Source organism: Juglans regia, chromosome 1 (assembly GCF_001411555.2).
Source record: "Juglans regia cultivar Chandler chromosome 1, Walnut 2.0, whole genome shotgun sequence".
In the NCBI taxonomy this organism is placed as follows: Eukaryota; Viridiplantae; Streptophyta; class Magnoliopsida; order Fagales; family Juglandaceae; genus Juglans; species Juglans regia.
This window is the reverse complement of record NC_049901.1, coordinates 5816394-5843296: the sequence shown is the minus strand read 5'-3', so window position 1 is coordinate 5843296 and position 26903 is coordinate 5816394. Positions and strand designations below refer to the sequence as shown.

Sequence of the window (26903 nt, the reverse complement as noted above, 5' to 3'; positions counted from 1 at the left end):
GTCAATAAGATAAAATGAAATAAAAATGCAACAATATATTATGTGTTTTGCTAGATACAAGCGCGTTCGTGCATCATATCGCGTATCAATGATTTTTTTTATTTAAAAAAATGAAAAAAAATTATTTGAGAAAAGAAAAAAATCTCTTATATCATAAAAATTATTTTCATCTTTAATTCACATTATTTCGTTAAACATATATATTACATATCAATATTAGTGCACGAATTGGTGCACAAACTTATTTACAATAAGATTTTTCCATATATTATTGCCTACTTGTCCACTTACTCTAAATGAGAATTGTTCATCGAGAGAGACAAAACTCGAGGAAAGTGTGGTGCTGATTGGATTAGGGACCCACTACCATCTAGGCTTCTAATACTATCGTTATACTAAAGAAGTCCCCCCTCTCTCTTAGTGGGGATGAGAAGAACAACTAAGCGAATAACAAATAAAGGCCCATTTTATAATGAATAGACTCTTCAGCTCGACACATAAGTAGGCTCCCTTGGATGCAACCTTCATAAGAGAGCATATTGCAGGAGAATGAGACTTGCCATCCTGGAGATCCCTCGAACAGAGTCCAACCATTGAGTACCTATCTGCATAACAGAAAAGAAAGTAAGAGAGACCCTCGATCCTCTAATAATGAGACATTGACGGACCATTAAAGATACCAGTAGGGTAAGGCAAATCGGGAAATCACGCCATATTAATGACATCACTACCCGAGCTACACGTCACATCAATGACGTCGTCGCAGAGATACCGTATTAAAGGATTTTGACAGAAGGAACAGTAAAAGGACATAGACTCCATGAGACAAACACGATCTGTCCCTCCCATACTCCCGGTATAAATAGCAACTTCCAGATACGAGAAACACTCTCTGATTCTTAAACTCTTTCATTATTTAAAAACTTCTAAAATATTCTACTAACTTTGGCATCGAAAACTCTCTGACCTCAAGGTCACACTCTCCCAGTTTCTTTCTTCCCTATTTTCGCAAGCTCAATTCTAAAGACCTAAGTATCAAAAACTTGACCAAAGACGTACGAAACATGACACTAACACTCACATTTAAACAAAATTAGCTGAAATAAATATGCTTTAGAACATCAAGTTTTAACAAACAACAATAAGAGCGAGCGAAATCATCTGAAACTCCTTTCAAGGCATATATTGATTTCATCATTCATTTCCATCGTATACCCATTTTGCACGACCAAAACTTAACAGAAAAACAAACGACTATAAAGTCGTCGTTATGAAAACAAGTCATTGATCTGACCCACTACTGAAAACCAGATACGGGCTGCTGCTGCTGCTCCTCCTATTCCATTTCACTAAAACAATAGTTTGGTCATAATACTGAAATAATTTTACTCATCAATGGCCCATTTTGTTTTTAACAGGCCATTCTGGACCTATGCCGGACATAATTAATCCTATATGGCGATGGGGTGCACCGTTTACTGCTGGCGGACCTCTGCACGCGTCTGAGCTGAGAAAGTTTCAGGGAAAGTTCAATATCTCTGAGAGTTTCTTCCTATAATCCCAAGATTGCACGTTTTGGGACATGACTGCAGCACCAACAGCAAGTGCAACAGACACAAAGACCATGTTCTTCATGCATCCACGGCCTCGTGATAATTGCCTCAAAATCAACTTGCAGTACTTGTCTGCATCCTTCAATGATGAATGGTTAGCACCATCATCTCCCTTTGCCAATGCTTTGTCATTCTAAATGACCAGAAAATGAAACAAGTGAGCAACAATATCGTATGCTTTTGACTCAAAAATGATCGGCAGTTATACTTTCAAAATTCAAATCAGATACATCATAAAGTCAGTGGATTTTTAGGTCACAAATTGTACAATAACGAAATCTTTTGGACGTGGAAATGTCAATCCTTAAGATAAGAATCACAAGAGGGGTCGACAAAAGCTTAGAGTGTGCCTTTTCACTTCCCCCACTCCCTTTGGATAAAGAGGGGGGAGAGAGATCCCAGAGGGGTGGGAGAGCGGTGCTAGGGCCATACTTCTGAACAGTTTGCAACTTTTTCTATGAGCAGAAAAAACTGGGACAATTTGAAAGAGTTCGATGTCCTCAAACTGACATATTATCTTGCTTACAATATCTGAAAAACAGTTACCTTTAGCTTGAAACTCTGAAGAGTTTCCCTCAAAGTGTCCAGAGTACGATGTTTCACAGAGTGCTCCTTCCATTCATCAGACAGCTTTCTCAGAATAACAACACTTGCTTCAAGATTATCCAGATAAAGCATGTCCTATTTCCAAAGTGAAGACAAAATTCAATGACGGACAAATAAGTGGGGATAATGGTCTTAAATTAGAAAAGAAAACCATAAAATATTGTTTTTTTTTTTTTTGATGAATAAAAATTTTATTGAGACAAGTAACAAGGCAAAACCATAAATATATTGAGTTCAAAATGCTCACCCATCGCTTGTAACATTCAGGGTTTTGACTCAAGCACCAAATAAAAATGTCACTTGCTTCCTTTGCCAGGCCAGAGATGCCTGCAGATGCATTTTTAAGTCAAGCTTTGACAGTCATAAACCTAAACTCCAGCACTTCAAAATAGTCTCTTTTTTTTTTGGGGGGGGGGGGGGGGGGATAGAGGGACTACCTTCTCCAGCAGCTTTGATTGCAAAGTTTAAAATCTGTTGTGCAACTTGCTTCATTGCTTTGCTTCCTGGGGAACCAGCAAGGGCAACCTCCTTTAAAATAGGATATATGGCTTCAAACTTTTCAGTTGCCTAAGAGAAGGGAGGGCGGGGGGAGAGAGAGAGAGAGAGATTAAAAATACATCAAAAAGAGTAAATATCATAAGTATACAGCAAGCATACTCCCAGTGATGCCCACCTTTAGCCGATCTGATGATGCTGGATAAGTAATCCACAACAAAAGCTCAAGAGCTGATGGTGGCACCACGCGCTCTCCCTTTCTGACAGCACCATGTAACAGAATAGTGCGAGCTTTTGGGGTAGATAAAATTCTGGTTTCAAGGGATGAAAATAAATTTAAAAATAAATAAATAAACAAAAGTGAGGAAGAGGAGAAGATAGCTGCAATTAGGAATGAAGATGGTTTTGGTCTATAAATAAAGGAGCACAAGTAAAAGATAACAAATTAAAAGTTTAGATCAATCTAAAAATATGTCTAACCTCTCCACCAACTGTAAAATTAAGTCTCTTGAAAGCGGATTACAGCCTGACTTGCTACCCAGTATAGGCAGGAGTAAATAAACCCACGCGTATAACCCAACTACTAAATCTCCTTGCATTGCCTATACAATCCGATCCAATTAAAAAATATTATCAATCACAACAACGATCTATACAGGGAACATCAGATTATTAGTATACTATCAATGACATTCACCTGAGAAATCACCCAAATAGTGACTGGAAGCTTATCCTGTCCTTGATATTTGGGATTTTCCTTAATTATAGGCAATAAACTGATCAACACATCAGGTTTTCTTCGTAGTGCCATTGCTAAAACAACAAATATAGCAACCTGCAGTTCCAACAACACATTATTTTCAACTTCACTACTCACTAAGCTGAACAGAAGATATGCAAATTGTTAGTGGCCACACAAGAAGTTGACATTATAGACTTAAATGAAAATACAGCACTGTCAATATAGAATTCAAATGAACCTGAAAATCCCCCAGCTTGGGGACAGTTCCACTAGATGCACCATTGATAACATGTTTCCCAGGGCCTCAGTTGGACTTCAATTTGTGAGGCCTTATGTTACTGTTCTATTGGGTGCTCTTATGAAATGAATAGTGCTTGTTTTCTAAATTTTTAGTAGTAGTCAAGTGGTGGAAACCATCAGAGTGGCTGAACAAGTAGCATGTTAAAATTTTCCTTTGGGAGATGTGCCCTTGTATTGTAGCATTTTGAGACTGTGGTTATTAAAGTTAACTTAGGATTTAGTGCTAACTGCAAAAAGACCAGAAACTACAGAGCAGAGCATTTGAATGCCCTTGTATTGTAGCATTTTGAGACTATGGTTATTAAAGTTAACTTAGGATTTAGTGGTAACTGCAAAAAAACCAGACACTACAGAGCAGAGCATTTGAAGAGGATTGCTGAACCATCTTCTACTGTACTCTAACCTCTACAACGTTATTTCTACAATTTTGTTTGAACAGAGCATTGAATATGCAAGAGCTGATATGAACTACAGAGCACCAAGTTCTCATATACTACAACCAACATAATGGAATCATAAGGAAGATCTGATTGGAAAGCTACCTGAGACTTTGAAGATAATTGCTGAACCACCTTTTTGGATCCCTTGGCAGCTGCTTGATGATTTGCAAGGTCAGTGAAAATGCTGTCCAATGACCACAACATAAAGGACCCAAGTGCGTCAGAAGACCGCTTTCCAATCCAGTCAGCAGATGTTTTATAAACATCTTCAGGTATACTGGAAAGAGGAATCTGTAAAGAGTATCAAATAATGATTAAAAATGAAAAATAAAATCTCTAAAAATAACAATTGAGTTACAAATTAAACAAAAGATTAATATATATATAAATAATATCATTACAGTCCAAAAGTATAAGCAATCAGTAAACTTGAGATTATGGAAACAGAATCATAGCAAATGGCTAATCAATGATTAGACAACATACTGCATACTTGAGATCAAGAAACAGACTACAATCATTGTAAAATTACCTTACCAAATATCAAAACATTTCAAGGAGCAGCCATCATGCACTCAAAACTCAATTTGAAGAGAAGGCTTAAGATTTTGATGGAAAACTCAGCAGAAGTGCATTGTAAATTTCACAGACTACCCTAATAACCACATGCATTCACAAAATACATCATAACATGTACACGAAAAAAGTCATGCTTTTCACAACGAGGTAGATTTACTTTTCACACATTATACACCTCACATCAAAAAGCCACATTCTCCAGGGTCCTTTTGCCTCTATTTTCTCTTTTCCACCTACATATCTCTATCAATTTCATGCCAAAAGATCCATATATTCAACGTTTCTCCTAACTCAGAAATTCAGAGCGAATTAGATAAATTAAGAATTGAAGCGAAAACTCACATCAACCGTCTTTGCAACACTAGACTCTTTCAATGTCTTCAACCACGGAAATTGAGCCGCACTCACCAACGCGAATGCGCTGCCGAAATAATCCGCGAATCGCATCAGCTGTATATCTTGTTGCGATTCGTACGATGCCTAAGCAGAATATCGAACAAAGGAATAAAAACGCTAAATAAAAACTCTTTACCGCATCATGCACAAGAATTTAATCCGGAACTTATGAAGAAAGGAACCAATCAGGGTGCTGAGAAGTTAAATTTGAAGATACGATAGCGCTTACGGTGATATCAATGAGGAAAGCGCTGAGCTCAGCGGCATCGATCTTAGACGCAGCTTCAGCCACTGTCACCTTGGGTTTCTTCGGCTTTTTTGGCTTCTTAGGCTTCACGTCACCATTCTCTACTGCGGCGGAGACCTCAGGGTCGCTGTCTTCACCGTCGTCGGAATGTCGCTTCGATCCCTCTACAGCTTCGTCTGCGATCTGGGTCTCAAACGTGCGGCGGAGGCGATCCTCGGAGTGCTGCTCGATGGAGCGGAAGACATTGACGGAGGAGGCGGGGACGTTGGGCCGGCGACTCTGGAGATCGGTCGAATTCTCCCCCAGTCGAGACTTGGACGCCTTCCTATTGCGCTTATGATAGGACACCGTTTGCCAGGCGAATTTGTCGTCGTTTTGGCTCTCCTTGATATTGTTGTTGTTCTTATTCCTCTCTGCTTGATCTTCCTCCTCTTGCTCTCTTAGAATCGCTTCAATGACAGCTGTATTCTCGTCCATAGCTTCAAAGGCGAACGAAACACACAAGAGCGAAAGCTCCGAAACAGCCTGTTTAGTTTGGTGGGGGATTCTCGTTCTTGCGTCGACGGAGTGAGAGGGAGAGGGATCACGGAGAGAAATGTCTATTGGGTGCGAGTCGGGGGTATTGAAGAATAGGACACGGAAAAGGACTTCCCTGAAAGGGAACGTGTTATTTCTCGGTTTTTTCACTCCTTATTGTCTTAGACAAATAACACAAATGCCATTATTGGATTATTTTTTCTTTGGTTAATGTTTACCAAACGAAAATTGTTTTTTTTTTTTTTTTTGAGTAAGTAAGAGTAAATTTATTAATAGGAATGAAATAGGCATAGCCACGAACGAAAATTGTATGGTAAGCAAATTATTTATAGGTTTTGGAATTATTTTTTAACCTCTTTTCTTTTAAAATAAGGGCTTTTAAATAAAACATTTTTAAAAAAAAAATCCCTCTTAATAATCCTCAATTTTTGAGTAAAATCTTCAAAGAAGGAGGTAATAGAAAAATCTATAAACATATCTAAGAAGCATAAATTAAGAATTTTCCTTTCATATCAATTTCAATGTGTTTTATAATATGTTTGATAAGAATTACCATAACATAATCTACAAAGCTCCTATTTTAGTAGTCGCTTTTCCCAAAAATAATAATAAGTTCACTTATTGCTTCTAATTTTTTTTTTTTTTAGAAATGTTGTGAATATATATAAATATGGTACCCTGTTTTTGGATTACATATTACATTATTATTTCCCACAAGTAATCAATCTATAATATGTATAGCAAAAAAAGTTTGGTCACTTATTTTGCTAACCATCGTAATCTAAACCTATTCTGATTTTTAATAATTATTTAATAGCGTCAAAATATAAATATGTATAGTGTTTTTCATTCCATTACATGATGTCATATATTTAAGAAGCAAGTATTTATATAAATAATTTTAATGGCTTTCTATTCCATACTTTTGAGAGCACTAATAACTTTCTCTAACTTTTGAGTGCAATCGTGGACACCCTCTTTTTTCTTTTCCACGATGATTGCATATTTTATTCTATAAAACGTATTGATATAAAAAAAAAAAAAAAAAAAAAAAAACAAATTTGTGGAGATCCAAGAAAGCTTTTTTTAAGATAAAAACTCAATGTGTAATTATTTTTGTGTAATTTTTTTTATGTATTTTATTAATACGATCGGTAAATAATTATTTTGATCAATCATATCAATAGAATGTGTAAGAAATATGTAAAAATGACAGTATCTGACTGAATTTTTTTTTATAAGATGTATAAAAATCAGTAAGTTCTGCATTGTAATATTGAAGCAGCTGGGAGGGTAAAATTGGAATAAAAACAAATACAATATGAACAAATGAATTGAATCGGAATCCTATTCCTATCTATAGTTTCAGTTAAGATGATTTCCCCAATGAGTGGTCACTCACTATCTCTCAGAGATCAGACTCTGCCCTCTTGATTACTTCCACAAAAACCACTTGGGACCCACAACCACTTCTTCAATCTCCGAATCAAGACGTCATGTGATATCATCAATCATTGAATCAATGGTTTATTACAATATAATATTGAGTTAGATAAGAATACCATTTTTTTTTTAGATAAACCTATAAATTTAGTTAGAGAGGTTTCATATAAATTTATAATATGTTAGATTTATTTTATAATAAAAATAATTTTATAATTTAATATATCATATTAAATCGCATTAATTTATAAATTTATTTTTATAAAATTTTGTTATGATTCAAGCATTTCTCATTAAGATATGAGATGATGTCAATTTATGAAATTAAGGAAGAAATATGGAGACAAGTGGTTGATGAGAGTGCATATACAAAAATAAATAAATGTATAAAAATAAATCCAGAGGAGGATAAGTTTGCCATCTAGGAAAAAAATCTTGTGGTTTGAATTTAGCTACTTTTCTGTTAGGACTAATGCCAATTAACATTACCCTTGAAACTGACATTATCTTAATACTAAATTAATGAATGAAAATCTAGTAGTTTGACTTATTTAATCAAACAAATCAATGGGTATGGACTTCTATATGATCTAAACTTGATTCAATCTAACACGCGTTATTCAAAGTTGATAGTTTTTCTCAAAAAATACAAAGTAAACCAATTAAATTTAAGAGATTTTATAGCACTCTCAATAGATTCTTCATCTCTTATCTTTTAAAATATATCACTAAAATTTAGTTTTTCTATTTTATATACTGACTTTTATAATATACTATACATTAGTCTATCTATTTTTTCTTTATATCATTTAAATATTATAATTTTTAATATATTTTATTCATTTCAAATAAAATAAAATGTAGAAAATAGATAAAGAAATGAATAAAGTGTAAAAAATAGAGAGAGAAATGAATTAAATATTTATACAATTGTGAATAGTGTTCAATAGATGTAGAGATGGTACTGTAGCAAACGGATATTAGTTATAAAATACATGATCTATTGGATGGGTTATATTGAGCTATTTCTTTTAAATTTTACAAAAATATGAGTTTTACATAACTCATTGGAAATTCTCTAATCTATTTAATTAAATGCATCGTATTAGAATTGAATATAACATAAGTCGGACTTGATAAAATTCGAGAATGAGTCCTAATTTTTGAAATACAATATCATAAATACATGGATTTTGTTATTTATCATCTCTACACACTACACATTATATTATTTTAATTTTTTTAATTTATCTTTAATTTATAACTTTTTGTTGTTTTATCCTTCTTAAATTAATTAAAGTCTTCTATTCATCATTTATATATGATATATTTGATAAGAGAAAAAAATAAAAAATAAAAAATTATGTGTAGTATATAAAGGTGATGTACATAATTTTTTTAAATATATAAATATAAAAGGAAAAGAGGGGGTGGATGGGGTAGGGGGAGGATTTCAATTTCCCGTACACTCAAAGACACGTAATCATAATGTAAACTTAAGGAAGACCTTTTTAAAAGTCAAACAGTTGCAAGAATTGTTTTTTGTGCTTTCGTGTTTGTATTCATTTTGTCTTTTGCGGCGGAGATGTTTCTTACGGCGGAGATGGAATGTTTGGATTTTTTTTTTTTTTCATATCATTCCATCTCATTTTTTTTCTAAATATTTTTCAAATAAAAATAATTTTAAACTAATCATTATAATTTTTAAAATTTTTAAATAAATAAAAAAAAATAATAATTTAACTTTTTAAAATTTTAAAATAAAAATTTTATTAAGAAAATTATATTCTAATAATATTTTAATTTTATAATTTTTTTTATCCAATTTTTTAATCTCTCTTCTTCCAAAACTAAATAAATACTTAACTCAAACTATATCACTACTATTCATAAACTATCTTATTAATATTTATAAAAACTTTATTTCATATTATTCTCCAGACATCCCAAAATCCATTAGACGCAAACAAAAGGAAATAAAAATACGAAGGGAGATTGGTTGAATAAGAATATCCATTGTTGAGTTAGTTATTGATGAAAATCAAACAAATTTCCTCAATTAATCCCAAGTAAGTCATTCTAGAAAAATATATATTTTGAATTTTGAATTTGTATAATTTGTAGTCCCATCAAGATCACCTTGGTGGGAAATCGAATATATGATGGAAAAAAAAGCATTAGTATGCCAGCATTTTCCAACAACGAAATTTTTTATTGTTTATGTGAACATTAGACTCCGTTTGAATATTTAAAATATTTTAGTATATCTGTGAATAATAATAAGATCTTTTATGAATAGTAATGAAATTATTTTACTTAACATGTTTATTGAATTTTAGTAAAGCAGAGAAAAAAAATTGAATAAAAATATTATAAAATTAAAATATAATTTTTATTTTAAAATTTATTATTTTTTGTGTTTTGTTAGAAAGTTTGGAAAAATTATAATAATTAGATAATGATTAAATGAAAAGATTGAAAATTGAAAATTAAAAAATATTTTGTATTTGAGTGATATTTAGAAATGAAATATTTAAGAATATCTAACAATATCTAGAATACATGGTCCCAAAAAAATACCCATAATGCTATACACCACACTTTCATTCTATTTTGATCATAGTAAGTGGTATGTCGTACATTCATCACCATTAAACGATAAAGAAGCATGCAATAAATGATTATTTAATGGTAATAAATGTGCCACATCATACATAGTGGGATGAAACTGGGATGGTAGTATGGTGTATAGAATTTTTCTTATGTAAATGTTATGCATCCTAAAGTGAGGGTGAGATTATACCATTAGAGATATATTATTTTCAATGTTTTTCATGAAGATTTAGAGGAAAATACAATCAGTAGGATTTTCATGAAACTTGCTTTCCAATAGAAAGATATTGATATGGTCGGAAACGCGCAATATGGAAGAAGGGTCGACATTCACTGTTGTATGTAGGCGCCATGAGTGCTCGGAGCTTCTGGTTCCCTCCCTAGAAAATAATAGCTCCTACCTCTCAAATAACAAAATTATATTAACATTTTTTTTTTTCCTTGACAAAGTGCACAACGATACTAAATTAAAGTCTAAACATACTCCAATTTCAGTTAGCCCAACAATTCGGGTATAAGAGAATGACCCCTACTCTTAAAAACTCTACTCTCAAACCCCTTTTTCATTAAGTGCTAACCCTTTCCCTCTAAAAAAAGAGTATCAAAGTTCTTTAGTTTTCTTTTAGAAGCAAAGTGTCTTAACAAAGTAGGTCGGGATGAATCCATTCTACATTCGAGCATCACCTTTTTTCAAGTGTTAGGTTGGTGATAACCTTTTTTGTTTTGAGCAAATTACTGTTAGGTTGGTAGAATGGGTAGGAACTGGGAAGGAAAGGGAGGGGCCTAACCGCATCATTATTTGTTATTAGGACAATCATATCTCTCGTGTGAAAGCCAGATAAATTGTGCCTACTTTCCTGTCCAAGCATCCAAGTGCTAACCCTGGTGTTTCTCCACGCTATGGCATTCTGCCATTTTGATAACTAAGATGACAATAACAGCAATCCGCTGCTTCAGCTAAAATCGTTACTCTTCATTCTCCCGGGCTCTAGCAATTGCACTCCCTAGACCACTACCATGTAGTTACATAGGGACAATTAATCTGTAGTGACTGGAATCTAGGAATGAATGGGGATCCCTATCAATAAAAAATTGAGAAAATATATTCTCCCTTTCTCTCACTCAATAGGTGTATCTAGTCTGATACAGTACAGTACACAATGCGAGAAGATGGAATGCAATGGGATGGATGGCAGAGGGCTACCTGTGCCCAAAAGCGATTCACTTGTCTCAATAATATCATAGGGGGACTTAGTTGTACTTGGGCCATAGTTGTAGACTTAAATGGCATGGACTTTCACGAATTCCTAGTTTCCAACATGCCTACATAAACAGGGCATTTTCTTTGTATCGTGTTACTTTGATGATTTAATAAAGTCTTATTTTTACTTATCAAAAAAAATAATATCATAGGGGGAAAAAACAACAGAACTGGGTTTCGCTGCCTCTCACCCAAATACTTCTACCACTAGCAAAAACAAAAATCATGTCAGCCTTCGTTTTCCCCATTTCTCTTGGAATAAGCCAATACTTGTCCCCCCCATCAGCTCAAATTTGAAGGAAACAAGGAAAACCAATATTTAGCCAAAGCCCGAAGGTCCAACTGCATCAGAGATGCCTTGTCACCCTTATAAAAAAACTAGAACTATCCCAGATTCTTTACTCAACGGCTTACTTCGGTAGCCCTTCTATTTTGCCAAAGGATAGCCCGAGTATCTATTGCCACTTCTCACATTGCAGTCAAACCTAAAAAATTGGAAGCAAATTAAATCGAGTAATTCTATTCCCTATATTATAGGCTTGATTCTTTTCTTCCTTTTTCTAGAACTTATCTCAGCATCTAAAACATTCATGGCATTTCCATTAGAATTCACTTAAAATTTCCCAGACCAACCAGGCGCACCTCCTAAGGAACCTCAGACTATGGAGCACTTCGACGAAGAAAATAGTTCAGTGGGTTAGTACTTTCCTACAGAACCATTTGAGAAGTGAACCAACAGAGACAGCAACATTTGAGAGAAAACCAGTCAATTGCAAGCTCGATAACAAACACAACTAATTTATGCATTGCACCATAATTTGTAAGATTGAAAATGAAGAAGAAATCACGAACGATGGACAATCATCGGTCTGGACTTCGTTCATTTTCATTTTCAATCTATAAAATTTACATACTACTCCTACTGCTTTTTTTCTTTTTTTTATAATCGAGGGTGTCCGGGCCAGCTTGCGCGCACCTCGACTAATCCCACAGGGCCCTGAAGTTAACGACCAGGTAAACCTCCAGTGGCCCTAATGGGGACTCGAGCTGGTGACCATTGGGGAGCATACTACTCCTCAGGGTTACATACTACTCCTACTGCTACTACTAAAACCAGCCCCGACACAAACTTCTCAAGATTTGCCTTCATCAGCAGGAGCAGATAATTCATTAAGCAAACATAGGTACTGTAAATAAGCACTTCGATAAAATCAATAAACAGTATATTCACATCATAAAAAAGTTTGTTCCAACCTAAACAATATCTATAACGCCTAGCGGGATGTACAATTTAGCAAAACCAAACGACAAAAGGGAAAAAGAAAAGAAAATAAGTTGAATTTAGTGTAGCATTTTGCTTTAGGCGTAAATCATACTCGTTGCCCACGAAGAGAGTTTTCGAGAACCAACCTCAAGCGCCGAGCCAAGATGTCCAACTCCGCAACACGTTGCAGCTGCCACCGCTTGTCGAAATCCGGCACCTTGGAAGATTTATTACCATCAAGATAAAGAAACCCCTGCCGAACAAGAACCGTCCGAATTTCCTTCAAACACTGATCAAACACATCCAACACGGTCTCGGCCGCCACCCTACCGATCCCACCACTGCCCAAACTACTACTCTGATGACCAAATATCACTTCCTCGCAATACCCAACATTCGCCTGGCCATGATGGCCGTGACCATCATCGTCGAGATTATGATTCTCATAATCCACATTAGCGAATTCGTTGACATGAACGTTTTGATTAGAGTGAGAACAAAAAGTAGGCAGGGTCGGCAAGAAGCTAGCCTTAACTCCAATTAAATTGTTCTCGCTCTTATTCTTCTCCTCTTTCTCCTTGCTACCAAAACCGCTCGAATTGTTACCGAACGGTGATGTGGACGAGAATTCGGGGCTCCAAAGCTTCTCGGTGAGGTCGTAGAGCGCCCGATCGTGCGGCGAGAGCATCGAGGGATTGAGCCCGCGGGCGAGGCGGGACGATAGGATCCGAAACTTCTTCCGCAGCCTGCGGAGCTTCTCGGAGAGTTGGGACTTGGTGTAGGGCTGCGACATGGTATTGGAGAAGCGGTCGTAGAAGATGTGGAGGTCTCTGGGGAAGGAGAGGCCCTGAGGAGCGCAGTCTAGGAGGCCTCGGAGGAACCGAATCTCGTCGGGCTCGGTCCATAACCGGTGGAACTTGAATGGCGGTGGCTTCGCGTCGACGTGGTTTTCATCGAGGGTGGATTCGAGTTTAGTGGACGCGAAATGAAGATTAAGATTAGGGTTAGAAAAGGAATCGGGGGTTTTGCGTTTGATAGGGAGCTTGTGGGGAGAGGATTTGATGGAGATGGGGGAAGGATCATGGGGTTGGGGAGTACTCGGGGTGGAGTCCATGGCTCCGACCTGTAAGGTGTTGGTCTGTGCCTTTGCGATGCCAAAAGGCTCAACCCTGAGACTGTTTGTGCTGCCATTTGGAACATTGCATGTAAAATATATTTAATATATTACATCAATTGTTATATGTCTATTTTTAAAAAAAATAAAATGACTTTTAAATGATATTTTTTTTAAATATAATTGAAAAAAATGGAAAAAATAACTTTTGTTGATGGTGATAAAAAAAATATTGTAAAATGAGATGGTAATTAGCATAACCCATTATCAATTAGTATGCTACAAACGTCTACCTTTTAAAGAGACATATTGATGCCTATCCTAATTAAAGGGACTAACCTTGAAGGTCCAAGATCAATTCCCAAAGATGGCATAGATTTCCAATTTTGAACCTAAGGTTGTGTTTGCTTCTTGAATCAAATCTAACTCATCTCAAACTAATTATTGATAGAATCTATTATCTTTTTAACTTCTCATAAAAAAAATTAAACTTATCTCAACTCACTTTATACATTTCAATCGAAAAAGTTAAACTCATCTCAATCTAAAAAGGTAAAATCTATCATAATGGAGTTTACAAAATATTACTATTTACAATTCAACTCAACTTATCTCAAAGCACAATTTAGAAATCTTAAACTCAAACAAATATCATCCAAGATTTCAAATATCAACTAACAAAATAAGAAAGTCATTTACCCATAATTTAAAAAATCAAGAGAGATTTTTTTATGGTTGCCTTGGTCCAATAACAGGATAGAATAGTGATTTCAATCCTTTTTTATGTAGTACAGTAATCTAAAACTCTCAAATCCTCCTTAAATTTTTGAGGTGGCAGTGAGCTGTCCACACAGGAATAAAATCATCCACATTTAATTATACAGACCTGTCAAAGACATAGGTACTCAAATCGGAGGAAGGTTGGCATGAGGGATAAATACGCATGAAAATGCCAAATGAAGCACTAGTGTCCAAGTAGCAGGGAAAGGAATCACCATAAGCTACAGGTTTGGACACCCAACATAGCATCTCCCGTCACCTTTATCACTACCAGAAACAAGGTCTAGCTACCAGCATCAGCCTAAATAATTCTTCCCCAAACCTCGTTCCAATGGCCTTCTCTGCAACCATCTCAAGTTGCCAGACTTCACCCTTTCTCAACAACCCCAGCAATGTCCTAGAAAACCCCACTAGAATCCCATTTGTGCACCTCAAACGTGTTCCCATGAAAACTAGAGCCACCCATATTGTAAAATCATCTCTGTTCCAACCACTACTTACTGAAGAAGTAATGACCATGTCCCTGCAACAAACCCCTTTACGCACATCCCAATTCGAAGAATACATGGCCACGAAGGCAAAAAAGGTGAACAAAGCATTGGGTGAGGCCGTGCCTCTGCAACATCCCTTGAAAATCCATGAGGCTATGAGATACTCGCTTCTTGCCGGTGGAAAGCGTGTCCGTCCGATTTTATGCATTGCTTCGTGTGAATTGGTGGGAGGGGATGAGTCCTTAGCGATGCCGGTTGCTTGTGCTGCCGAGATGATCCACACCATGTCACTAATCCACGATGATCTTCCTTGCATGGACAACGATGATCTTCGGCGCGGCAAGGCCACAAACCACAAGGTTTTCGGCGAAGAAACTGCTGTCTTAGCCGGTGATGCACTCCTCTCCCTTGCCTTCGAACACGTAGCAGCCCAGACCACAAAAGTTTCTCCCGACCGCGTCATCCAAGCCATTGCAGAGCTTGGTTCAGCCGTCGGCTCAGAAGGGCTTGTGGCGGGCCAAGTAATGGACCTTTGTAGCGAGGGAACAGAGGTGAATTTGAGTGAGTTGGAGTACATTCATGTCCATAAAACAGCGAAGCTCCTGGAGGCTTCAGCTGTGTGTGGGGTGATAATGGCAGGTGGGAACGTGATTGAGATAGAGAGGGTGAGGAATTATGCGAGGTGTGTAGGGCTGTTATTTCAGGTGGTGGATGATATTTTGGATGTGACAAAGTCGTCGGAGGAGCTGGGAAAGACAGCCGGGAAGGATTTGGCAAGCGACAAGGCTACATATCCTAAGCTAATGGGCATCGACAAGGCCAACAAGTTTGCCCGCATACTGGCGGATCAAGCAATGCAAGAGCTTGCCTACTTCGAACCCACAAAAGCTGCCCCCTTGTGCTATTTAGCTGACTACATTGCCAATCGGAAGAATTAGGTGGCCTACTTTCATGGCTGCTTTAGATTTTTATGTCACAAAATTGCAGGTTGCTCGAGCCTTGAGATTTTTTAGCACTTATTGTGCATAAGTCTTGGGATGTAATGTATATATTGGTTAAAGCCCATATGGTACTTCAAATCTATGTTAGATAAATAAATTTTTTCTTTATGTTGGATATAATCGAAGTTATACTCCTATTTGCCTTCTCTCTCTCTCTTCCTTCAAGGTAGAAAATACCTAACTCCATTGCTGTACGAACCAGATCAGCCACCCAAACAGTAATCAATGATCGAGAGAAGATGTGGGTCAGCTCTGACCCGATAATGGCTTTCGGTGGCTCCCCAAATGTGTATCTAAAAAGAATAGGATTTTGGAAACCCACGTGGATGCGGACCTCTCTCTTTCCAAATTCCATCACAATTCTTTGCACCAATGACTAGGGAATGCGCAGTCTCAGAATTTACAAGGCTTGAACCTGAACTCTGAAGTACTCTTCCACGTCTCTCTTTATTTTATTTTTTATTTTTTTAAGTTACTACTTTCTTACTATCTATTTACTATTATTTTTATATTTAATTTTTTTAATTTTAATTTTATTTAATAATTAAAGAAGTGATTATTAGTAAAATTATATATTTTTTTAATTTTTTCTTAATGATTAAGAAGAGTAAAAAAAATACTTCAAAGAAAATAATAAAAAATTTTAAATACACTATAAGTAGTAAATAGATAATAAATAAATAGCAACTCTATCACTACCTTTTTTTAATAGAAAATAATACTCCTCAACTTTTATACGCATGATCAATAGGTAATAAAGGCATTTACTTATAAAAAAAATAATAATAAAGAAGTGTTTTCTGAAAAAATTCATGACTTAACTCATCTCATAAAATCAATTCTACAAGATAAAATTATTATTTTTTATGAATATATTCAAGACTTTATCCACAAGTAATATATGATTATTTTTCAACATTTCCATGATACATGTAAAGAAGTTTACGGGTTTATACCTGCGCGGTCCAACACACAAGCTACAGACAATTTAACCCAATATATACGCACATATTCATACATGTAAAGAGGGTTATGGGTTTAGAGCTGCGCAGTCTAATACACAAGCTACAGACAATTTAACCCAATGCTTTGGGACGCCAACCGCAATTACATCGTCTGGCAGTGCACGTGTTTTAATAAATGAATCCCTTGAGAAGATAGCCTGCATGGCACGAACTCAGCATTATTAGGATTAGAGAATTTATATGTGAACTAATAGATACTATGAAACAACACTGCTAGAGAGAGATAGATAGCATCTGCAATTTTGCTCATATTGAGCATACCTTCATGTAAGACTTCGCATAGGGAAGAGAATCTGGAACTGACCAGTTCTTGTAATGCCCCAAAGCAATCTCTAGATGATGCAGCTTGGGTCCAAGTGACAAGTCTACAGCAGAAACTTCTTTCCCATTGACAAAAGGACCCTTCAGGGGTAACAACCAATTACATTGAAGTGTAAGGAGATAACATTTATCAGTTAAAAATTTGGTTTATGTACACATGCCCCTAAATCAAGATCAAGTTTCATAATAGACATAAATTCAGTAGCAGAGATAGCGGGTGGTGGGGTATAGATAATAAAAAAAGAAAAAGAAAAAACTCTAGATGATTAGAATCATCAACCCCCAAATCATCAGCCGCTTACGATTTACTTTGGTTTAAACTTTAATTGATTGGCTTCACTGGCTACCACATCAATGGTATTACGTTAGTGTTGCACCTAGGGTGTTATGAGTAGAATTTTCCCTTGCAAATACTCGGTCTTTGAAGTTTGCACTCTAGCAGACAGAGCCTGGATGATGAAAAAAAGTTCTCGTGATATCTTCTGGCCATTATGTCTTGAGAAAAAAATTATTGTAGTGACTAGAAAATTACTGTTTATAAATAACTTAATTTCCTTATAAATATACCCCTCTCATTGCATTTTCATATGCGAATCTTGATGGCCAGATAACATGTTTCTCACTCGAGCCTTGCTAGGTACAAGCAGTTTGGCGCTCCAAACTGCGTACCAATGCAGACATGACTTTTTTTATTGAAAAGAAAAATAAAAGAATTAAAATTTTAAGAGAAGAAGAATGTCTTATGTCCCACAAAAATCATTTCCGTCTCAATTCACACCGTATTATTAAACGGATGTCTTACATATCAGTATCGGTGCTCAGTTTGGTGCGTGAACTCACTTGCAAGAGGACTTTTCCTTCTCACAAAATCAAAATTGAAGATACCACACTGACACAACTGAATAGACCGTTATCAGCGTTTGACAAGCATTCCGCATGTTCCATAGCCCCAAGGGCTGTACAAACATATATTTTAAAAATCACAAGACATCATATATAATGGACAACAAAGTTCTGTAAATGGAAGCTGATCCAAACGTAATGCAACATTTATTTTCATAAAAATTCATTGAAAATGTTGTCCTAAAAGAAAGAAATATGACTAGCTAGACAGAGAAAAAATTGAAAATGAGTTTAGAGCACTCACATTTTCTTTAATATAGTTGTTAAAAGAAGTGAGTTCGTTGAGCAACGCTTTCTCCGTTCCGTCACTGGGGTCTTTGCTTTTGAGAAAACCAATAAATGTGGAGAAGATCTTCGACCCACTACAAGACAGCATTTAAAGTAACTCTTCTTTATCCCCCTCACTTCGTAACTCCAAACAATTTAGAAACATGACAAGACATAACACTTAAAATTAAACCATCTTAAAGACATCTAACACCTAACAAGAATGGACTGATTTAATCAAGTTACATTTTGTAAATATCGCAATCGCACCTACACATGCATTGCTCACACACATATAAAAGTGTAATGTTACAAACTGAAAGAAACTGGAGCTCTCACTGAACAGCATGTGGAAATGGTGATCATATTTTCAAATGTCACAATAAAATAATATAATAAAAGGCGAACTAATACAGTGTTCAGCATCACATAGTTATAATAGAAACATCTTCGGAGTTGTACTAGGATACAGCTGAACATCTTTACTTAAAAAATAATGCCTCTATATAAGCTAATTGGCGAAATTTAGAATTAATATACTCCACAATGGCTTCCAATTCGAATTAGTAATAAATCTCTATTAAAGTACCAACAGTTTTACTGAAGATCACAAATGTTAAAGGAAAAATATGACGATTAAAGGAGCAGATCACATGTTTTCATTGAATTATCGATGGCAACTCGACACCAGGGTTGCTGGGAGATGAATAACAAAGAAACATCATTGAGTAAAGAGTCTTAGAGTTATCACCCACAAGGTTTCAAAAGGATCGTGGAAACTGTACCCTACGACCTTAAGAAATGCTTCAATGATGCTGACCTCCAATTACATTTCCATAAATCCAGTATAAAAAAAAAAATATAAATAAAAAGCTTAGCTATGTTTTATTTCAAAATTACATTTTTTTATAGGTAAAGATAAAGAGTCATTTTGAATTATTTCAAAATTCCATTTTCAGCACCTTAGCGGTAAGATCTAGCATCGCATCGAAACTTTTTTTTTTTTATTGGAAAAAAAAACTATGCAAACTGTAGTTGGGGTAGTTCATCCTCACCTTCAATCACATGCTCATGGATGATAAAGAGTAAGATGAATTTGGTAATAAAGCATCCCTGTAGGTGTCCAATGTTTCTCTAGGCCACGTACTGCAACCATTATTTATAATACCCCTTTGGAGAGAGCAAGAGAGAGAGAGAGAGCATGCCCGTTTTGCTACTACAACAACCCCTATAGTCTGAACCAAAAAGGTATTGGTGATCAATTTGGAGACTTTTACTCGTTAACTTTTTGGAGCCAGGAAGTCAAACGCAGGTTTCATAAAATTGCTATGATGCACTTACACGATATATATATATATATATATAAATATATATAAAAAATTGCCATTATGCACTTTGATGGGTGAAAAGCACTGAAGGTTTGAAGTAGTTTCTAATGATGAGCATGTCTGATCATAAGCTTAAAGCATAAACCACTGAATATAAAAGCATACACTGAAGCCTTCTCGGGAGGGGTTCCCAGTGGTGGATTAGGGTACTTTTCTTCTAGTGCTTGTGTGATCACATCTGAATCTGGCATCCACTTCTCATCAAGTTTAATTACAGGAACTTTACCTCCTGGATTAATTTTTAAGAACCTAGATAAGAGAAAAACAAATTGACAAGTTATTAAAGGTAAAGAAAAATCACAAGACAAAAGCATTTGATGTTATATCAAAGCGCTACTAGATTATGGGCTTATGGGTGCATGTGTATATGTAATTTATACGACCGGTTTTTTTACCAAAGAGATGGTCCATCCTCTATATGAACATTTTTTTTTTTGGAAAAAAAAGGTTGATATAATGCAAAGAGATAAAATCAGGTCATTACCATGCCGGCTTGTGAGCCAAATCTACAAACTTGAGATCATAAGGGAGATGCTTTTCCTCCAAAGTCAGCAATACCCTTTGGCAAAATGGACCTGGGAAGAAAAGTAAGGAATATCATCCCATGCACCATGTTTTAACTAAGTGGCCTGGGATTATGGTAGATAGATATGCGGGACTGTTTTGGTTGTAGGCAGCCAAAACAGGCTTGCATTTTGGATCCCTACATAACCTAACAGGAAAATTCTCTAAGTCTAAGCTCACCTTTTGGTGTAATTTGGCCCATTTATGCACTTTGTCTTCTCATTTTTCTGCTGGATCGATCTCAATTTCAGTTGAAATGGCTTGAGTAATGGATGAGAAAAAACAATATTTTTCTGCTGTGAAATTCGTGGCTGTATTTAACCCTTATTACCATGTAGATTTGAATCATCAAGTATAAGATGTTATTTAAAATTCATGATACTATTGCTTGTTTTTAAAATCAATGTTTATCCTGGCAAGATACTTCACATTGAACGCTCAAATTAACATGCAAAATTAAAGGAATCTAAAAGATAAATTTTAATGAGTGGATGAAAAATGAATGCTAATCAACTTGATCTTCATAAATCGATCTGAAAAGCAGCCTAGTGTAATTATAGCCAGATAGGTTCCCTGAACTAGAATTTTTTCTCTTTCTAAATTATAAAGGAAAAGTACAGCCACCATAAACGCGAGAGAAAAAAAATATATCAAATTTCCCCCATCTAAAAATTATCACCAATGGGCTTCAGTAATAAATAAAAAAGAATTCACGCTTCATAGATTTTACAGAAGGTCCATAAACGTAACAAAACCAAAGAAAAATAAATAAAAAAATAAAAACAGTAATGCATTATCAAAGTATAAAATACCTAACACACGCATCCATTAAAATTTATCAGAAATTAAAAGTGAATTATTTATTTATTTATTTATTAAGTTAACTAAAGTAGTACAGATTGTACTGAAAAAAGTTAAACAGATAAATATTTCCAACGTAATACAACATCTTATTAAATACGGCAAGCAAACATACAACAAGGCTTCTAAGAAGCTCATTCTTCTTTTCTTTTCTTCGTTTTTCAGCATTTTCTCAGTAACCAAACCGAGTAAGGGGGTAGAGAGATCTTACAGTCACCGAGCTTGTTGGGGGTAGTGACGGAAGCTTTAACGCAGATTTCAAGAGGGTTGGAAGACGGAGCAGAAGACATGGAGACCGTGAGGGCTCTTCTGATACCGTGGCGTCCAACTTGGTTGTTGGAGCTGTTGGATGATACATGGGCGCTTCGGGAAAGCCGGAGATTGAAGAAGCCGACGTGTCTAACGGTCGATGAGAACGAACACGGTGTGGGTTGGATTTTGGCAGTCGTCGCAGTCGACATCGTCTCAGACTCGATAGAATTTGTTCCTTGCTTATGTCGCAAAACATGAAACTCCCGAGCTTTTCTTGAACTTCTAGCAACCGAATCCGATCGGGTTCCTGCTTTTGTTGGACGATTGGAATCCGATTGTTGGACGATCTAACCGAATCCGATTGGGATTGGGGTCCTGCTTTCGTGAGCAAGAAGCCTGGTTTCATTTTAGCCAAAAAACAAAAGAAAAAAGGCCTGGTTTCAAAAACTCAAGCTATTTGCTAGTCGTGGCTCTACAGCTCCCACGAGGCTCCCGCCAGTTTTTTTTTTTTTCTTTTTTACTTATATTTTTTTAATACTTTTAAATATATTTTTAAAAAAAATCATAATATTATTAAAAAATACTTATTTAATCATTAAATAAATAAAAAATCCATCCGTAACCCCAGCAAATAGAATTTTCCTTAGATAACTGACACACTTCTTATCCTAAAATTCATTACTTTTTATAAAATAAATTTAAATTTTAGTTTTCTTATATAAACTAAAATCGAAAATTTTCATTTATTTCAATAAACAGACTTTCTAATAAATTTATTCGATTTTAAGTTAACTAATAGTATTATTTGTTCTAAATAAGAAGAATTCTACAAAAGTGATTTTAATGTTAATGTGTCGATCAACTTTATTTTATATTTTTGGTTTACTTTTTACGAAGATAAAACTGACGTTGTTATTACTAAATACCTTATCTTTTATAAAAGATAATTTGCGTAAACATAACGATCTTCTTTTTCCTTTTTTTTTTGTACAATGCTATTTATTTTTTAAAATAATTTTATTTGAACCATTTATACCACAAACCATTTACTTGACATAAATTTTAAAATTTGAATTTTACGCTTGCATGGTATACAGTTAAAAACATTCACAAGTGGTTTTAGAGATGAGTAGTATTACATGTACTTATATTTTTATTTTTAATTTTATTTATAAGACTTATTTTATTAATTATTTTGTTAATTTTAAATTTTATGATTTTCATCATATCAATAACTGATATGTACAGAAATAGATTTTTTGTAAATTTTTTATAAGTATATGTAGCATTTTTCATTAGAGATTTTAAGGTTGCGTTTGGATATTGAACTGAATTGAGTTGAGATGATAAAATATTGTTAGAATATTATTTTTTAATATTATTATTATTTTAAAATTAAAAAAATTAAATTATTTATTATATTTTGTGATGAAATTTAAAAAAATTATAATAATAATTTAAGATGAGTTGAGATTGATTTAACAACTAAATGAAGCAGTCCAGCATGAACCGATCTAAAGATTTACTGGAAGAACAAGACGCAGAGGGTTTTAGAGCCCTTCCAAGCCTCCTGTCTAGTTATAGGGTTTTAGCCCAATAAGCCCCGTTCACTTGTCAACACAGTTTACTCAGGCCCAAACTCTATTTGGGGATATCTCGGGCACGAGGAAAAATTGACCACTCCTTTTTGCTACTCATCTAAAATAGGAGCCTAGCGTCTTGATTGGCAGCAAGCCCATTCCACCAAAATTGTAAGCTTCCATTATCTTGGCACAAAACGAGTCCTTTTTAAAAAAAAAAAAAAAAAACTTATTTATCATCATTTTTATTATCATTCTCTCAACATTTTTTACTATGATATTAAATGATAGACCCATAAGTAAAATAAAATAAATAATCTTCAATCATTTAATAGCACATCATAGAATGATAAAAAGATTATGATAAAAGAGATGATGAGTAATATTACTTTTTATAAAGATAGAAGTGTTAGGTCTACAATGAAATTTTATACAAAAAAAACTTACAAATTGGTATGGTTTAATTTAGGGCTTGTTTGGATAGAGAAACAATTTCATCTCATCATTACAACTTTCTCAAATTCCCACACAAAATATAATAAATAATTCAACCTTTTCAAATCTTAAAATAATAATAATATTAAAAAAATAATATTCTAACAATATTTTATTCAACTCATCTAAAACTATCGCATCTCATCTCATCTCACTATCAAAACAAGCCATTAATCCATCTATATGCTTTACAATAAAAAGAGTTTTACAATCTGATAGAGCATATTAATCTACGTCAGTTTGTAAACATCCTTATGTAGACCAAACATTTATCTTTTGAAAATATTTAGGTTGGTTTATAACAATTGATCACCTAATTTTTGCAAATTTTCATAGTATTACAATATCACTTTTAAATTAAAAAACTAAATGTGCAAAAGATGGGAAACCCTAAGATGGTAATCAAATATTTGTATCTAAAAGTGACAAATCTTGATATGGAAATACAATCCATATATACCATTGAATCTGAAAATTAACAATGGTCGCTCTTTGAAGTATCCTAATTAGAATTCTAAGAAATCAAGTCGGCAACAATCTGATTAATATAAAGAGATACAGTTCACATGTGAAATTTGGGAATCCTGGACGTTTGTTTCTTTAAAAGAGCAATGAGGGTTCACTTAATACAATAGAGCTAGAAATATATATTAAGTTATATATAATGAGGAGAATTATAAAAAAAATAAAAAATAAAAAAATTAGAAATTGATGTGATAGGGAGGGGTACATGAGTTTCTTTAATAAAAGTTCAGGTGGTTTTCAGCGATCCTGCCCGTTGGTTCAAAACCATTTGCAGAAACCTGGAACTCATGAGCTCAAAATGGCAACGAAAGGCACGTGGGATATTCTGTTTGGATGAAGCGGCCAACCACCACCCTTTGAGAGGGTCCATGTCTCTTTCCCTTTAATATGTGTAGACCAAATTAAGCTGTCTGAACGATAGTAGCACAAGAAGATCAAGATCTATCATGATGATCGTCGTCTTTCCTTTCCATTTATATATAATTCTGACCCCAAACATCATATATATATATAGATAGATTCATGCAAGATATATAACGGAAAAATGGGAAAGGCTGGGGTTTTGGATTCAAATCAAAAGGATCATGTTTCATTGAGTTTTGTACGTTAGAATATAATGCATCAGGCCAGGCGGGAAACATGATGCACGTGGGTCGAGATTATTATGTTCATTGTCGTTTGCCCCGCAAAAGGCATGCATGCATGATCATGATACATATATGCATGATCATGCATGCATGATCATGAGTACAGACTATTCTGGCATGCCATGTTCGTTATGTTTGTGTGGGTTCCCCAACTCAATTCCAATTAATTAAACATGCATGCAGCCTGCCAACAAATCATGATAAATATTACCCATTAATGAAAATCATTAAAACAAAAAGTAAACAAACTTAGTTATATATATATATATATATATGGCAGTTTACAATTAGTTGTTCTATATGTATGTATGTATGTATATGAAAGCATACAATTTATGAATTTTTAAGGAATTATATATATGCATGCGCGCGTTTGGAATTGAGATCTGTGTATGAGAAGTGCGGCTATATATAAACATAAAGAGATTACATAAAAATAAATTTATAAATTGATGTAACTTTATGTGATCCGTTAGATCTACTTTATAATAAAAATAACAATACAATCTAATGTAGCAGATTAAATTAACACATCACTTTATAAATTTATTTTTTTGTAATTCATTTGTGTCTAAAGTATTAATCTATGTATATATGTACTTCTAACATATTTCTTGAAGAATTATTACCAGCTTACATTATAAGAAAACTAATTGTTTATGAGCAGTTATTTTCAGTGAAAATGATTATTTCTTATCAAAATGAGTTTATTTTTATTGCAAATAGTTGTTATAATCACAAATAATCTGTCACAAATATATATTTTTTTTTTGTAGTGTTATTTATGTGCATGACTATGGGAAAGAAACAAAAAGATCGCATCGCCTTAATAGGGATCAAAACAATGAGAAACTCCAAAGGCTTATATATATATATGCCCCACTAGCTGCAAGAAATATATATATATATATATATATATATATAATTAGGTCTATTAATGCTTGTCAACTCACAAACCAAACGTGCAATGTGTGAATTGACACATTCGTCCGCGCCCAACATGCTAATTTGATCTATATCTTATAAATACTAATCCTAAGCTTGACCATTGATCAGTACTTAAAGATCCAAAGAGATAATTACATTCTATAATAGTACACGTACAATTCCCTCATCTAAAAGAAATTCATCAAGAGATCGAGTTAATATTTAAATGAACACGTTGATCAGTAGGCCAAATATATCATGTGCATGTTAAACGTACCCTAGCTGCTAGTTAGCTCTAATAGGAGTACTCCAATATCGTCGTGTAAAAGGATTGAACATATATATATATATATATATATATATATAGAGAGAGAGAGAGAGAGAGAGAGGAATATAATTGAGCATTGGACCGTACGACAATATCCCCATTCTTGGACCCATAAGAGATTCATGTCCTCACGATTTTCCCATTATTATGATTACCAAAACTATAGCTAGAGCTAGGGCATGTATGCATGCAAGAGGTCTTCCCCGGGCACAAGCTTTCTAATGGTTAAAGAAATGAAAACAGATCAGTATCAAATATGACAACAGGTTCCTTTTTAAAACTTGATAATATATATATTTGTTTGGTGTAGTAGTTTGTCCTTCGCTTTGTTCTCTCCCGATCGAGATTCGTGCGTAATGTGGCTATTAATATATACAGACACCTTGGTTCAAATTAAAAGGTTGACAAGTACCTACATATGCATGAACTTAGTCGCGTCAAAGATAGAAAAATTAATTAGTTTTGGAACTGCAGCTTCTTCTGCTTGTAGTACTCCTGATGGTCATGATCAGTTGAATTGAATCGGACAAATGAAGTGAAATATATATATATATATAGAAAAAGTACTCCAATATATATTAAAGAAGCTTTTTTTTTTTATTATTTTTTGAATCAGTAATATATAATTGGCCCAACATGACCAATTTTAAACACATTGAATGATCTCTTTCCTTTCGTTCTATTCAAAGCAAACGTCGTACGTCCAGCTTGCTCATATATACACTTGAAAAACGAATTAAGATCGATCGAAAAGGAAATTATTATTTTTTCATCAATATATCGTTAAAGGAGACATATATATATAGGATCCCCCTAGCTACGTACATACCCATTATTTTCTTCACGTCAGACCCAGTACCTCTTCATCAAAAACACGAAAGCAAAGAACTACAAAGCC

General features: G+C 34.5%; 3 protein-coding genes across 3 annotated transcripts; 1 reads left to right on the top strand and 2 right to left on the bottom strand.

The window, feature by feature from the left end:
- Positions 1-1153: 1153 nt before the first annotated feature.
- LOC108988207 lies at positions 1154-6065 on the bottom strand. The gene is made up of 10 exons (XM_018961384.2): positions 5401-6065; positions 5118-5255; positions 4299-4487; positions 3412-3549; positions 3195-3316; positions 2893-3025; positions 2657-2786; positions 2467-2546; positions 2160-2294; positions 1154-1746 (listed from the first exon to the last, which is right to left on the bottom strand). Exons 1-10 carry the CDS (start codon positions 5893-5895, stop codon positions 1519-1521), a joined length of 1788 nt encoding a protein of 595 aa, XP_018816929.1. The 5' UTR covers positions 5896-6065; the 3' UTR covers positions 1154-1518.
- Positions 6066-14380: 8315 nt separating this feature from the next.
- LOC108988172 (geranylgeranyl pyrophosphate synthase, chloroplastic/chromoplastic-like) lies at positions 14381-16017 on the top strand. Its single transcript, XM_018961320.2, has one exon. The coding sequence runs from the start codon at positions 14762-14764 to the stop codon at positions 15857-15859; it is 1098 nt and encodes a 365-aa protein (XP_018816865.1). The 5' UTR covers positions 14381-14761; the 3' UTR covers positions 15860-16017.
- Positions 16018-16805: 788 nt separating this feature from the next.
- Positions 16806-21921, bottom strand: LOC108988174 (glutathione S-transferase DHAR3, chloroplastic-like). The gene is made up of 6 exons (XM_018961321.2): positions 21463-21921; positions 20311-20401; positions 19932-20075; positions 18416-18533; positions 17209-17349; positions 16806-17084 (listed from the first exon to the last, which is right to left on the bottom strand). Exons 1-6 carry the CDS (start codon positions 21710-21712, stop codon positions 16953-16955), a joined length of 876 nt encoding a protein of 291 aa, XP_018816866.1. The 5' UTR covers positions 21713-21921; the 3' UTR covers positions 16806-16952.
- Between the last annotated feature and the right edge of the window lie 4982 nt (positions 21922-26903).